General features: G+C 59.4%; 1 protein-coding gene across 1 annotated transcript; it reads left to right on the top strand.

The window, feature by feature from the left end:
- The first annotated feature begins 3,773 nt into the window (after positions 1 to 3,773).
- PERM1 (PPARGC1 and ESRR induced regulator, muscle 1) lies at positions 3,774 to 10,106 on the top strand. The gene is made up of 3 exons (XM_058818567.1): positions 3,774 to 6,393; positions 7,155 to 7,274; positions 8,740 to 10,106. Exons 1-3 carry the CDS (start codon positions 3,774 to 3,776, stop codon positions 8,817 to 8,819), a joined length of 2,820 nt encoding a protein of 939 aa, XP_058674550.1. The 3' UTR covers positions 8,820 to 10,106.
- The last annotated feature ends 3,396 nt before the right edge of the window (positions 10,107 to 13,502 follow it).

Here is a 13,502-nt window from a genome sequence, read left to right as displayed (position 1 = left end):
CAGGGCTGTACGTGAGCAGCTCAGCGTGCCCCAATCCCCCATAGCAGCTCTGCATTCCCAAATGCATGAGCCATCCTTGGACAGGTGGGACCCCGCAGGAATTCATGGAAAGGAAGGAATGGATCAGATCAGGGGCAACTTTTTCCATTTTATTTTATTTTATTTTATTTTATTTTATTTTATTTTATTTTATTTTATTTTATTTTATTTTATTTTATTTTATTTTATATTTTATTTTAGATTTTATTTTATATTTTATTTTATATTTCATTTTATTTTAATTTATTTTGTTTTATTTTATTTTAATCTTTGTTCCCACTGTTTTTCCTGCAGTCTCTCCTTCCCTGCCCGGCTGCACAGCGTGCGATGGGTGTGCATCGGGGCAGGGAGGATCCTCCTAATCAAAGCCACGTTTCTCTGCATTGTCTGGGCTGGCTCACGGGGAGCTCAGCCAAGCCCCTGCACTCGTGATGTTCCAGTGCTGGATTGAAAAGCTGCACTGAGGTAGAGTCTTCCCAAATGGAGTTTCTTGGGTAGGAGGGGAATTACTCCATATTGAGAATATTGCATTTATTCCATATTGGGAATATTGCAATGATTCCATATTGAGAATATCCCAATTATTCCATATGGGCAATATTCTAATTATTCCATGTTGAGACTATTCCGGAATCATCCCAGCCCCATCCCAGCCCCATCCCAGCCCACCCCAGCATCACCCCAGCCCACCCCAGCCCGTCCCACCCTCGGTGTGCCCCTGGCTGCCTGCCCAGCTGTGTCCCAGCCCGTCCCTCGCTCCCCGCCGCTCCCAGGCACTCGTGGAGAGCTCTCCGTGCCTGGGCCCGGCTCCAGGGGCAGGAAGCGGCCGAGCCAGGCGGAGCGAAGCGCTCGGTTTCCCCTGCGGTGCGCGGGGGCAGCGGGGCGCGGGCCGGGCACGAGTGGGACAGGGTGGGAAGGGGGGAGCGGCGCTGCCCCGCAGATGGTCCCGGCCGCGCAGGAAGCGTGTCCCGGGCAGGGATTGCTGCTCCTGTCCCCGCCGGGCCGGGCCGTGCAGTGCGGGACAGCCGCCACCGCGGGGAGCTTCGGTCCCGCGGGATGGCAGGGCAGGGACACTGCTGCCGCTTGCCCGTGGGGACAGAGCCATCCCGGGGATGGCAGGGCACGGCAGGGACACTGCTGTCACCTCCCTGTAGGGATGAGCAGGGCAGGACGGGGACACTGCTGTCACCTGGGGACAGAGGGACAGAGCCATCCCGGGGATGGCAGGGCAGGACAGGGGACGCTGCTGTCCCCTGCCCATGGGGACAGAGCCCGGAGCTGTGCTCACAGGAAGGTGGGCAGGGGGGCATGGGCAGCACCTGGCCCCGGGGAGGACCCTCAGGGGGTGCAGAGCCTGTGGGACCCCCGAGGGGTGCAGAGCCTGTGGGACCCTCGAGGGGTACAGAGTTTGTGGGACCCGCAAGGGGGTGCAGAGCCTGTGGGACCCTCAGGGGGTGCAGAGCCTGTGGGACCCTCAGGGGGTGCAGAGCCTGTGGGACCTCCAGGGGGTACAGAGCCTGTGGGACCCTCAGGGGGTGCAGAGCCTGTGGGACCCCCGAGGGGTGCAGAGCCTGTGGGACCCTCAGGGGGTGCAGAGCCTGTGGGACCCCCGAGGGGTGCAGAGCCTGTGGGACCCTCAGGGGGTGCAGAGCCTGTGGGACCCTCAGGGGGTGCAGAGCCTGTGGGACCCCCGAGGGGTGCAGAGCCTGTGGGACCCTCAGGGGGTGCAGAGCCTGTGGGACCCCCAGGGCTGCAGGGTCCCTCTCAGCTCCCACAGCACCCCCATCCCTGGCCAGGGTGTCCCACTGCGGGGTCCTGGTGGCCAAGGGGGTGCCTGGAGCCTTGGGGCAGGGCTGGGGGTCCGGGCTGGGTTTGGGGTCTCTCCCTCACCCCCTGTCCTGCAGGCAGCTCCTTCAGGGTGGCTATTTCTGGCCCTGGGAGGAGGAGGAAGGTGGGAGGAAGGCTGGTGGGAGCTGAGGGCTATTTGTGGCTCTGCTTCGTGACCTGCCAGGCCGTTCTTGGGCGCTGTGCCAGTGCCCCGTGCCAGGCTGCCCCCGAGCTGTGCCCGCAGCACGTGGCACAGGTGGCCCTGGGTGCTGCCACACGCCCCGCGGGGTTTGTCACAAGATCCTGGGGCTGGCTGTGACCTCCTGATGTCACCCTGCGCTGGGAGTGCCCTAAATAGGTGAACCCTGCCCCCGAGGTGGCTTTGTGTCACCCTGCAGAGCGTGACTAAGGTGAGGAAGTGGGAAAGAGGACAGACAGTGCCACCCAGGTGTGCCAAAGGCTGGCAGCTCGATGGCCTGTCCCCTTCCCCATGCAGTGACCCCAGGAGGGAGCAGGGGGCACCAGGAGTGTCCCCAGACGTGGCTGTGGCACTGTCACACGTTGGCTGCCACCTGTCGCAGTAGTTAGCCTTTCTTTAGGATTTTTTCTCCTGAGAGGCCTCAGGAACAAAATGCAAACATTGGTTATCTGCTGCTGTGGGATGCAGCAGGCGCATCTGGGATTGGTCTCATGTGGTTGTTTCTAATTAATGGCCAATCACAGTCAGCTGGCTCGGACTCTGTGTCCAAGCCACAAGCCTTTGTAATCATTCTTTCTTTTTCTATTCTTAGCGAGCCTTCTGAGGAAATCTTTTCTTCTATTCTTTTAGTATAGTTTTAATGTAATATATATAATAAAATAATAAATCAGCCTTCTGAAACACGGAGTCAGGTCCTCGTCTCTTCCCTCACCCTGAGAGCCCTGTGAACTCTGTCACAGCCAGCCTGGCCTGTGCCCAGCAGTTCTATATATGGCCCGGTGGCACTGGGCTCTCAGGTGACGCTGGGGAGGGACACAGGGTTTATTTTTGGTCCCTGAATGGATCTGGGCTGGAGCCGGGCTCTGTGCCCCGGCCAGGGCAGGGCACCATGTGCTGCTGGGAGGGCTCTACTGTGGCTCCTGCATGGCCCCGTCCCCGCCGGGGGCTGGGGGACAGGTAAGGACGGGCCTTGTCCCCTCCCCGCGTGTCCTGCTGTCCCTGTGCGTGTCCTGCTGTCCTGCTGTCCAGCTGTGCCACATCTCCCTGCCCAGGGTCCCTATGAGGGCAGGGCTGCTGCGGTGGCTGTGGGGGATGCCCTGGGTGCTCTGGGCTTTGGGAACATCAGTGCTGGGTTTAAGGTGGATTGGAGGCAAAATGGGTGGGAAGCTATGGGGAGCATCCCAAAGCCCCAGTGCAGCTGTGGGGAGAATCCCAAACCTTCTGTGCAGCTGTAAGGCACACAGCTGGCCTTTGGGAGCACACAGCTGGGCTTTGGGGGCACACAGCTGGCCGGGGGGGCACACAGCTGGATTTTGGGAGCACACAGCTGGGCTTTGGGGGCACACAGCTGGGCTTTGGGGGCACACAGCTGGCCGGGGGGACACACAACTGGCTTTGGGAGCACATAGCTGGCTTTAAGGGGCACACAGTTGGCCTTTGGGGGCACACAGCTGGCTTTAAGGGGCACACAGTTGGCCTTTGGGGGCACATAGCTGGCTTTAAGGGGCACACAGTTGGCCTTTGGGGGCACACAGCTGGCTTTAAGGGGCACACAGCTGGCTTTGGGAGCACATAGCTGGCTTTAAGGGGCACACAGTTGGCCTTTGGGGGCACACAGCTGGCTTTAAGGGGCACACAGTTGGCCTTTGGGGGCACACAGCGGTGCCACCCCGCCGTGCCTGACGCGGGGCGCTCCCCCGCCGCAGGCATGGATAACTTCGAGTACAGCATCCAGCTGACGGACCGCGAGTGGGCCGAGTTCCTGCGGGCCGCGGAGGAGTGCAGCCTGGCGCCGGCCTCGCTGGCCACGGCCGAGGAGCAGAGCCTCAGTGACATTGAGCAAGGGGACAGCGGCGGCAGGGGCAGCGCGGCCGGGCCGGGCAGCGAGCCCGCGGCGCCTGGCAGCGCCAACCCCGCGACACGTGGTGCCCGCGCCGGTGCCAGCGCCGGTGCCGGCCGCCCGGAGCGCGGGCAGTGCTGCGTGCCGGGCAGCGAGCGCGGAGCGGAGCCGGGCAGGTTCCTGTGTGACAGCGACAGCCACCAGCCCGGCTGTGCAGCTGCCATGCCCAGCGCCCAGAGGAGGCAGCAGCCCCCGCGGGCAGCCGGTGGCACCGCGCAGGGCACGGAGCAGGGCGGGGATGCAGGAGGGACGCAAGCCCCGCTGGCACAGCCGGAAGCCCCGGCAGCCCCCGGAGCCCCCTCGGAGCCCCCGGTGGCAGCGCAGCAGCAGCAGCAGCAGCAGGACGCGGCGGGCACGGAGCCCAGGGTGGCAGCGCAGCAGGACGCGGCGGGCACGGAGCCCGGCTCTCCGGGCGGCTCCCCCAGCGTGGTGAGGCCCAAGGTGCCGGCGCAGCCCAGGAAGAGCCGCAAGCAGCGCGGGGCCGAGGGGGACCGGGAGCCCCCGAGCGCGGCGCCCCCCGGCAAGGCCCCGCCGGGCTCCCCGGCGTCCCCTCGGAAGGGCAGGGCCAAGGACAAGGCGGCCAGGGCGGCGCTGGTGAGGCTGGGCAGCGAGGAGGCCGCGGAGAGCCCGCGGGGCGAGGGCGGCGATGGCGGCCCCAAGGCCCCGGGCAGGACCAAGGGCACCCGGCCCCCGAAGGCAGCGCAGGCCGGGGGCTCGGGCGGACGTGACACTGTCCCCGCGGTCCCTGCGGACGGAGCCGCGGCTCTGCCAGGGGAGGAGAGCCAGGAGATGCCAGGGAAGCCTCTCCAGCCGCGGAATGTGGCAGCGTTGGGAGGGAATGCTGCTGAGGGGGCTGGGGGGCAGCCTGCTGATGAGACACCTGCGGTTCCTGCTGCTGCTGAGTTACCTGGGGTTCCTGCTGCTGGGTTACCTGGAATTCCTGCTGCTGAGACACCTGCGGTTCCTACTGCTGAGTTACCTGGGGTTCCTGCTGCTGTTGAGATACCTGGGGTTCCTGCTGCTGCTGAGATACCTGGGGTTCCTGCTCCTGAGATCCATGGAATTCCTGCTGCTGAGACCCCTAGAGTTCCTGCTACTGCTGAGATACCTGGGGTTCCTGCTGCTCCTGAGACCCCTGGAATTCCTGCTGCTCCTGAGACCCCTGGAATTCCTGCTGCTCCTGAGACCCCTGGAATTCCTGCTGCTGAACTTCCCAGAAAGCCGTCAGAGATCCCTGCAGTTCCTGCTGCTGAGCTTCCCAGAAAGCCCTCAGAGATCCCTGGAATTACTGCAGCCGAGATTCCCAGGAAGCCCTCAGAGATCCCTGTGGTTCCTGCAGCTGGGATCCCCTGGGAGCCTGCAGCTGCGATTCCCAGGAGCCCTGCCATTGAGATCCCCACGATCCCTGCCATTGAGATCCCCAGGACCCCTGCCATTGACATCCCCCGGAGCCCTGCCATTGACATCCCCACGATCCCTGCCATTGACATCCCCCGGGTCCCTGCAGCCGAGCTGCCCAGGATCCCTGCCATCGAGATCCCGTGTGATCCCGCAGCCGGGCTGCCCTGGGAAGCTGCAGCTGAGCTCCCCAGGGCCGTCAGCCCCCTGTGCTTTGCCGAGGGAGCCTCTGGCAAGCCCAGCTCCCTGGATGTGACCTGGCCCGAGATGTACGAGTACCTGTTCTGTGACTCCCAGGAGGAGGAGGAGCTGGGCAGCTCCCTGGAGGGGCGGAAATCGCCCTTGCAGAGGGAAATCTCCTGGCCTGAGCTCTACGAGTACTTCTTCACCGAGCCAGAAGGAAGCAGGAAGAAAGGCAGAGCTAAAGACAGGAAAAGAAAGAAGTTCAGAGGCCTGGAGCGCCCTGGGCTGCACCAGGAGGCGCCCAGCCCTGCTCCAGACAAGGACACCGTGGTTATCTCGGTCCCTGATGTGCATGAACGCTTCTTCCCAGAGCCAGCCCCCAACAGGATGGGCTGGAGAGGGATTTTCTCCCTGGCCCCGGCCTCAGAGGTGAAGAAAGCTGTGAGGGCTTTGGGCTCCCTGCTGCAGAGGCAGGCCCAGCTGGGAGGAGGCCAAGCCCCAGGCTCCCAGGCCCTGGTGCCCAGAAGATCCGGAGAGGAGCTCGCCCTGGTCCCGCTGGGAGGAGCCCAGAGGTGGCCACAAGATGAGGACAGGGCCCTGGCACTGAGAGGTAAATCCTGTTGTTCCCTGGGGGGACCTGTCCCAGGCTGTGTCACCCTGGCTCTGCCTTGGGATGTTCTTCCCTCTGTCCCCTTGGGATGTTCCTCTCTCCGTCCCCCGTGCCAAGCCAGTGCTTCTGGCCAGGTCCCCACCACTGACAGAGAATGTGGGACTGTAAAACCCACCCTGAGCAGGCAAACACCCTCTGGAGACCTCAGAGGTCACCTGAGCATTGCTGTTCCTGGGGGCAGGTGAGAGAAATGGGAATGAAGGGGAGGTTTGATCCACCAGGGCAGGCAGGGGTTTGTCTTTGAGCTTAAATGACGCTCAGAGTTAATCCTAAACCCAAACACTGAGGGAGCCATCCTAAAGGGAGCCTCAACATGGAGCTTCCAGTCTGAGAAAAACCCCTCTGAGGTGGTCACAGCTAATTAATAAGGCAGCTTTAATTAAAGCCTGATCAAATTAATAAGAACCTGATCTGAAGCTGTTGCAGGCTGGCTCAGGGGATGCAGAGCACTCAGGGATGCCTCCATCCCTGCAGGAGTGGGGTGGGATATGGACACTGAGCACTCTCAGATGCTGTCCTGGAGCTGGGTGGGTGTGCCTGGGGACACTGGGGACAGGAGGGGACCTTGCCTGCGTCCCCAGGAATTGCTGTGTCCCCAGTCTGCCCCCCAGACCCGACTGCAGCCACCGCAGAGAGCTGGGGAGAGCTGCAGGGAGGCGCTGAGGCAGCCTGGGGGGGCTTCAGCAAACGTTTCCTTGGGGGTTTTAACAGAGTGTGGGATTGAGGGGTTAAAAATCCCATTTCCTTGGGGTTTTTAGCAAAGTGTAGGACCGAGGGTGACAAATGTGCCACTGTCCCTTGGGAACGCACGGAGCCCTCTGAGTCCCCCCTGGTGCCCAAAGACCTCCAGGGCTGATTCCCCAGGGGTTTGCTGTGGCAGAGGGGGGGCAGAGGGGGTGGCACAGAGCCCCCAGCGCCTCGTGCTCCTCTCGTGGCAGGAGCAGCAGAGGAGGAGCCCCGGGTGCTGAGCCACAAGGACATGTGCCTGGTGTTCTGTGCCTTCGCCTCCTGGGCTGTGAAGACATCTGACCTGCAGGCTCCGGATGCCTGGAAGACCAGTACGTACAGTGCCAGCCTGGAGAGGGGTGGGAGGGCTCTGGGGGACGTTGGCAGCGAGGAAAATCGGGATATTTATACCTGCAGCTGCCTCTGGGGAAGCGCAGCCTTTTCCTGGTGTTCCAAAGCCGTTCCTGTGCCTTTCCTCTCCCCTCTGATCCCATTCCTGCTCGTGTCTTTTGTGCTTTCCCCAAAAGCAGCTGCTGGCTCCACAGCCTTGGTTCTGCTCCATCCAGGATCCCTGACAGGGCTCAGTTTGGCAGGACTTCCCTAAGACCTCCTTAGGCTCCCTCATCCCAGCAGGAACAAAATTCCCAACACAACCGGTCTCACAGCAAGGCCAAGCCTGCCTGGGGTTCTTTGTCATAACCAAAGTTGAGGTTAAACCTTCATCCAAGCACCAAAATTCCCGTGTTTTTCTGAGGTGCTCAGAAGGTTTAATCTTCCCCCCAAAGAGGAAGAGGAAGTTTAATCTCCCCGTCATCCTCCTGCACTGAGCCCTGCAATTCCCTGGGGATCTGTGGGATCCTCTCCTCTCCAAGCCCAGCTCTTGGAAGCTGGTGAGGAAAGAGGAAGCTGAGGAAGCAGAAATTCACAGAAACCCACAGGAATGGGAGTGGCTGGATGAGCAGGGCTCGGGGAGAGCAGCATTCCTGATCCCTGCCCCGCAGAGCCCCTTCCATGGGAAGAAATGCCAGGATTGAGGCTTCCTGCTGCTCTTGCAGGCGAGGAATGTTCCCTGCTAAGGTCAGCAGGCAGCTGACACCGGGCTGGGAATAGCTCCTGAGCTCAGGCTGCTCCCTGCCCTCATCCCCAGCAGCTCCTGGCCTGCTCCCCGTCCTGCTGAGGGTTTGGGATGGAGGAAATGTCCCTAGGAAAGGTGTGGAAAGGGGGATAAGCTCCTCGTGGAGGATTTGGGCATTTGGGCTTCCAACAAGCTGAGTTTGTGTTCCTCTAGCTCATAAATCAAAATCCAGTCTGAGTTTAATGTGTGGGGTCCAAAAACACGGCTTGGATTCCTGGTTTTGCTTGGGAATCAAGGGAACTTAATGTCCCTTATAAAGGAAATGGAAAACTTGGGTGCAGGGACAGAGCAGAGCTTGGTTTGGGTTTCACCCCCATTAGATATTTCTTGTGTCCCTACATATTTTGATTCTCAGTTTTGGATATTTTCTGCTTTTGGCTGGGGCCAGAAAATCCCCAGAAAATCCCCAAAGTGGGATTTTTCTTGGCGTCCGGGCAGGAGAGGGGACAGGAGGGAGCCCCGGAGCAAATTCCGTGTGCTGGGAATGCAAACCCCGGGCAGGAGAGGGGACAGGGGAAGGGACAGGAGCAAATTCCGTGTGCTGGGAATGCAAACCCCGGGCAGGAGAGGGGACAGGGGAAGGGACAGGAGCGACCCCCGCGCGTCCCCCCGAGCCCTTCGGGACCGGAGTGACGCTGGCAATGTCCTGGGCTGTGTTCCAGTGTTCCTGGCGAGCTTTGGCACCCTCTCGGCCATCCGCTACTTCCGAAGGACGGTCAGGGAAGGGCAGCCCCGGACTTAACCCGTGCCGCGCCGGAGCCGCCGCCCGGGGCCGGGGCCTTGTTCTGGACAGTGGCAGAAGCCTGGAGCCGGCCCCGAGAGCTGCCCCGGCCCCATCCCCGACCGGACAGGAGGGCACAGGGAGCGGGAGCCTCCCGGGCACGGGAACTGACGGTAGGAAGGACAGGACAGTGCCCCGATGGTCCCTCCTCCCCGCTGGAGTCACCTGGAGGTGGCACAGGGACACACGGAGGTGGCACAGGGACACACGGAGGTGGCACACGGATGCTCGGAGGTGGCACACGGATGCTCGGAGGGGCACAGGGATGCTCGGAGGGGCACAGGGATGCTCAGAGGTGGCACAGGGATGCACGGAAATGGCACAGGGATGCTCGGAGATGGCACAGGGATGCTCGGAGATGGCACAGGAAGGCACGGAGGTGGCACAGAAAGGCACGGAAATGGCACAGGGATGCACGGAGGTGGCACAGGGATGCTCAGAGGAAGCAGGGAGGTGTTTCACCCCTACAAAAAGAGCCGGGATGTCTCTGGAGGAGCTTTGGGAAGAGCTTGGCAGAGCCCGGGCTGGGCAGCGGCTCCCAGAGGGATGCAGGGCTCGCTGCCAAGCGCTCCCATGATCGCTCCAGGAGGATCAAACCCCTCTTGGGTTTCACTCCCAAGAAGCCCCAGCTCGGGGATGAGGTTTCTGCCGCCGCGGCTCCGTCCCTGGGGACAGCTGGGACAGGGACACGTCCCCATCCCGCGGCAGGGACAGGCAGGGTCACTGAGGGAAGGGCAGCAGGGACAGGGGCTGAGCTCGGGGAGGGTCAGGAGAGGACACAGCAGGGAGGAGGAGGAGGTGGGCAGGTTTGGCTGTGCCAAGCAGCAGGGAAAGGCTCTGGGTATTTGATTTATTTCCTTTTGTGCCCCCCCTCCTAGAGAGACAAAGGGAGACGTGGGGCAAGGGGAGCGTGGAATGGAAGGTGGGAAATGCAATGGTTCAGTTCCCCCTGTCCCCACGGCTCCCTCAGCACCCCAGGGCATTGCTCAGGAGGAGCTTCCTCCCCTCAGCAGCCTGGTGACAGCACCGGGGATTGGGATTGGGATTGGGATTGGGATCCACGGTGTTTGTGGGGTGACAGCAGAGAGGGGAGGTTCCTTCCTTGTGCTGAGAGGCTGCGAGGGCTGCAGGGCTGGGCTGGAGGCCGTGGGTTGGCACAGGGAGACCTGGGGCTGGGATTGATTAGGGCTGGACGGGCTCTGCATGGCCTGGAGCAGCTGCACACCCACCGAGAGGGCTTCTGTGCAGGGGGAGAGCAGATGGAACGTGCTGGAAGCTCCTAATAAAGTTCCGTCTCATTTACTGCTCCTGTGTCCATCCCTGTGTGTGTGGGGGGCGTTGAGGGAGCGCTGGGTTTGCAGGAGGATAAATCAGTGTCTCTGTGTCTGTGTGTGTGGGGCCAGAGATGCAGGGGCCGAGGGTTTGGGGCACAGGGCAAGGCAGGGCCATGGGGCAGTGTTTCATGAAAAATCCCTTTTGCCAGGATCTTTCCTCCTGAGAAGCTGAGAGGCCTCAGGAACAAAATGCAAACAATGATTATCTGGATTATCTGCTGCTTGGGATGCAACAGGTGCATCTGTGATTGGTCTCGTGTGGATGTTTCTAATTAATGGCCAGTCACAGCCCAGCAGGTGACTGAAAGGTCCTGCAGGTCCCGGGGGATCCGGGAGCCTCTGCCACAGCAGCCTCAAATTTTCATGCTTGGTTTATTCTCTGACCTTTCCAGCTCACAGCAAGGCCAGGCATGCCTGGGATTTCTATCCAAAACACGGAGATTAAAGCTCACAAATTCAATATAGCCAAGGATTTCCCCCAGACCAAAGCTGCAGGAGGGAGGGATGGATGGATGGATGGATGGATGGATGGATGGATGGATGGATGGATGGATGGATGGATGGAGGGATGGATGGATGGATGGAGGGATGGAGGGATGGATGGATGATGGATGGATGGATGGATGGATGGATGGATGGATGATGGATGGATGGATGGATGGATGGATGATGGATGGATGGATGGATGGATGGATGGATGGATGATGGATGGATGGATGGATGGATGGATGGATGGATGATGGATGGATGGATGGATGGATGGATGGATGATGGATGGATGGATGGATGGATGGATGATGGATGGATGGATGGATGGATGATGGATGGATGGATGGATGGATGGATGGATGGATGGATGGATGAGGGGGCAGCCAGGAGCTCCCACCTCAGCCGGCACAGCCACAGCGACCTTGGTGCATCCTGCAGCCCTGGTGCCATCCCTGCCTGCACGTAGCCCCCTCAGCTGACACCCCGGCAGTGCCAGGCGCATGACAGAGTCAGGCAGGTGCTGCCCCGTATTTCATCTGCCCCGTATTTCATCCTGCCCTGGATTTCATCCCCCCGACACCAGGGATGCCTCTGCCCCTTCTCCTGGGAATGGCCCTGCCTGCAACACCTCCTTCACTCTGGATTTGCCTTTACTTGGAATTTTCTTCACTCTGATTTTTCCTTCCCTCTGATTTTTCTTTAACTCTGTTTTTCCTTCACTCTGAATCTTCCTTCCCTCAGATTTTTTTCATTCAGATTTTTTTTTTCACTCGAATTTTTTTTTTCACTCAGATTTTTTTTTCACTCAGATTTTTTTTATTCAGATTTCTTTTTCACCCAGATTTTTTTTTTAACTCGGTTTTTCTTCACTCAGATTTTTCCTTCATTCTGACTTTCCTTCACTCTGAATTTTCATTCCCTCGGATTTTTTTCATTCAGATTTTTTCCCCCTAGATTTTTTTTTCACTCGGATTTTTTTCCACTCCGATTTTTCCTTCCCTCTGACTTCCCCTTCACCTCTCGCTGCTGAAACCAGAGCAGAGCTTCCCAATGGGAATTCCTGTGGGATTTTCACCGCCCCCCAGAGGGGTTTTGGGGGTTTGGAGCAGAGGCACAAGGGGCAGAAGCTCCCATTGCTCCAACCCTTGCACATTTTGGTGGATTCTCCCAAATTGCTCCAGCCCTTGCACATTTTGGTGGATTCTCCCAAATTGCTCCAGCCCTTGCACATTTTGGTGGATTCTCCCAATTGTCCAGTCTCAGAAACCCACAGGGAACTTTAATATCAGCACGAGGGGATCTCCCCCTTTGATCATTGCAGGTTTTGCTGTTGCAAGTCAGTTAAAATGTGATGGTGACCCTCAAAGTGTTCGCTCCCAGTACATTTGGGATGTCCCCTAGCACATTTTGTTCAGAATAAATGCATCTTTTGGGGTTTATCAGATACAAATCCTCCCCAAAACAGAGCAAACAGAGAGAAAACACCAGCTCCAAGAGCTGAACCCACCCACTCCTGAAGGTGTTTCACAGAACTGAGCACCAGCCACAGCTGGAAAATTCAACATCTCTTCAACCACCAACATTTACATTTAAATACAAGAACCCACTCAGCCTATACATGTAAACTTTGTTGGGAACCTCCTGAAAAACCCCCAAAACAACCAGAGATATCGAAGTACAAATGGTTGTGGAAAGAACCAAGGCAGAGGTTTTGCTGCCGTGTTTGAGCTGCAGCCTCTGCAGGGAACAAAGGCTGAGAATTCAGAGCCTCAGGTGAAAACATTTGGGTTTGCTGCTGACCTCCCAAAAGGGGCTGGAAAATAACAACCCTGGGACTCTGTCCCTTGTTGGTGTCCTGTCCTGGGACATCAGGGACAGCCCAGGATGTGGCACTGCCTTTCAGTTTCTCCTGGGGGGGATTCTCTCCTCTCCTTGCCTGGACAGCACTTGGGGCGAGCCCAGGGCAGGGAGGAAAGGAGGATCCCCAGATCTGGGGGGATTTGGGGTTTCCTCTGCACAGAGGACCTCAGGGAGCACAGATCACCTGGCATTTCACTGGCATCACGTTGGGAGGTGGAAAGCAAACCCCGCTGTGCTCAGACCTGGTTGGAATGTTGGGGTTTTGGGGTTTTTCCCCCTCCATCTCGTGTCTGCTGCCTCTGCTCTGGCAGGAGGACAAGGTGAGGTGCGAGGTGCCAGGATGGGCAATGCCCTGGGCATCCTGGCAGCCTGCAGAGCTGGGGGAAGCTCTGGCTGTGCCAGGGCATCCCTGGTGTGAGGGAATCCAAATAACCCAGGCACTTTTTGGGTTCTCCCTCTGGAAACCGAGTCCCCTTCACCCGAGGCAGCCTGGCCCTGTTTGCTCTGGGATTTTCAGGGGGCACAGCTGGTTTGTTTGAGCATCCTCCCGGGCACAGCTGGATTTTTTTTGAACAGCCTGCTGGGCACAGCTGGATTTTCTGAGCACCCTCCTGGGCACAGCTGGTTTTTGTGAGCACGCTGCTGGGCACAGCTGGCACAGCTGGTTTCTTTGAGCAGCCTGCTGGGCACAGCTGGATTTTCTGAGCATCCTCCTGGGCACAGCTGGTTTTCCTGGGCACAGCTGGTTTGTGTGAGCACGCTGCTGGGCACAGCTGGTTTTTTTGGAGCACCCTCCTGGGCACAGCTGCTCGTGCAGCCCCACAGAGCCCGGCGCTGCTCTGCCGAGCCCCACGCTGGGGTTTGGGGCAGGGATGAGCCCTGCACTGCCAGGAGCGGGGACAGCTCGGGGCTGTTCCTGCCCCAGGAGCAGCCTCACACCTGGAACACGGTTTGGGGCAGG

Source organism: Ammospiza caudacuta, chromosome 22, assembly GCF_027887145.1.
Source record: "Ammospiza caudacuta isolate bAmmCau1 chromosome 22, bAmmCau1.pri, whole genome shotgun sequence".
In the NCBI taxonomy this organism is placed as follows: Eukaryota; Metazoa; Chordata; class Aves; order Passeriformes; family Passerellidae; genus Ammospiza; species Ammospiza caudacuta.
The sequence above is the reverse complement of the archived record's forward strand: the minus strand, read 5'-3'. Positions and strand labels throughout refer to the sequence as shown.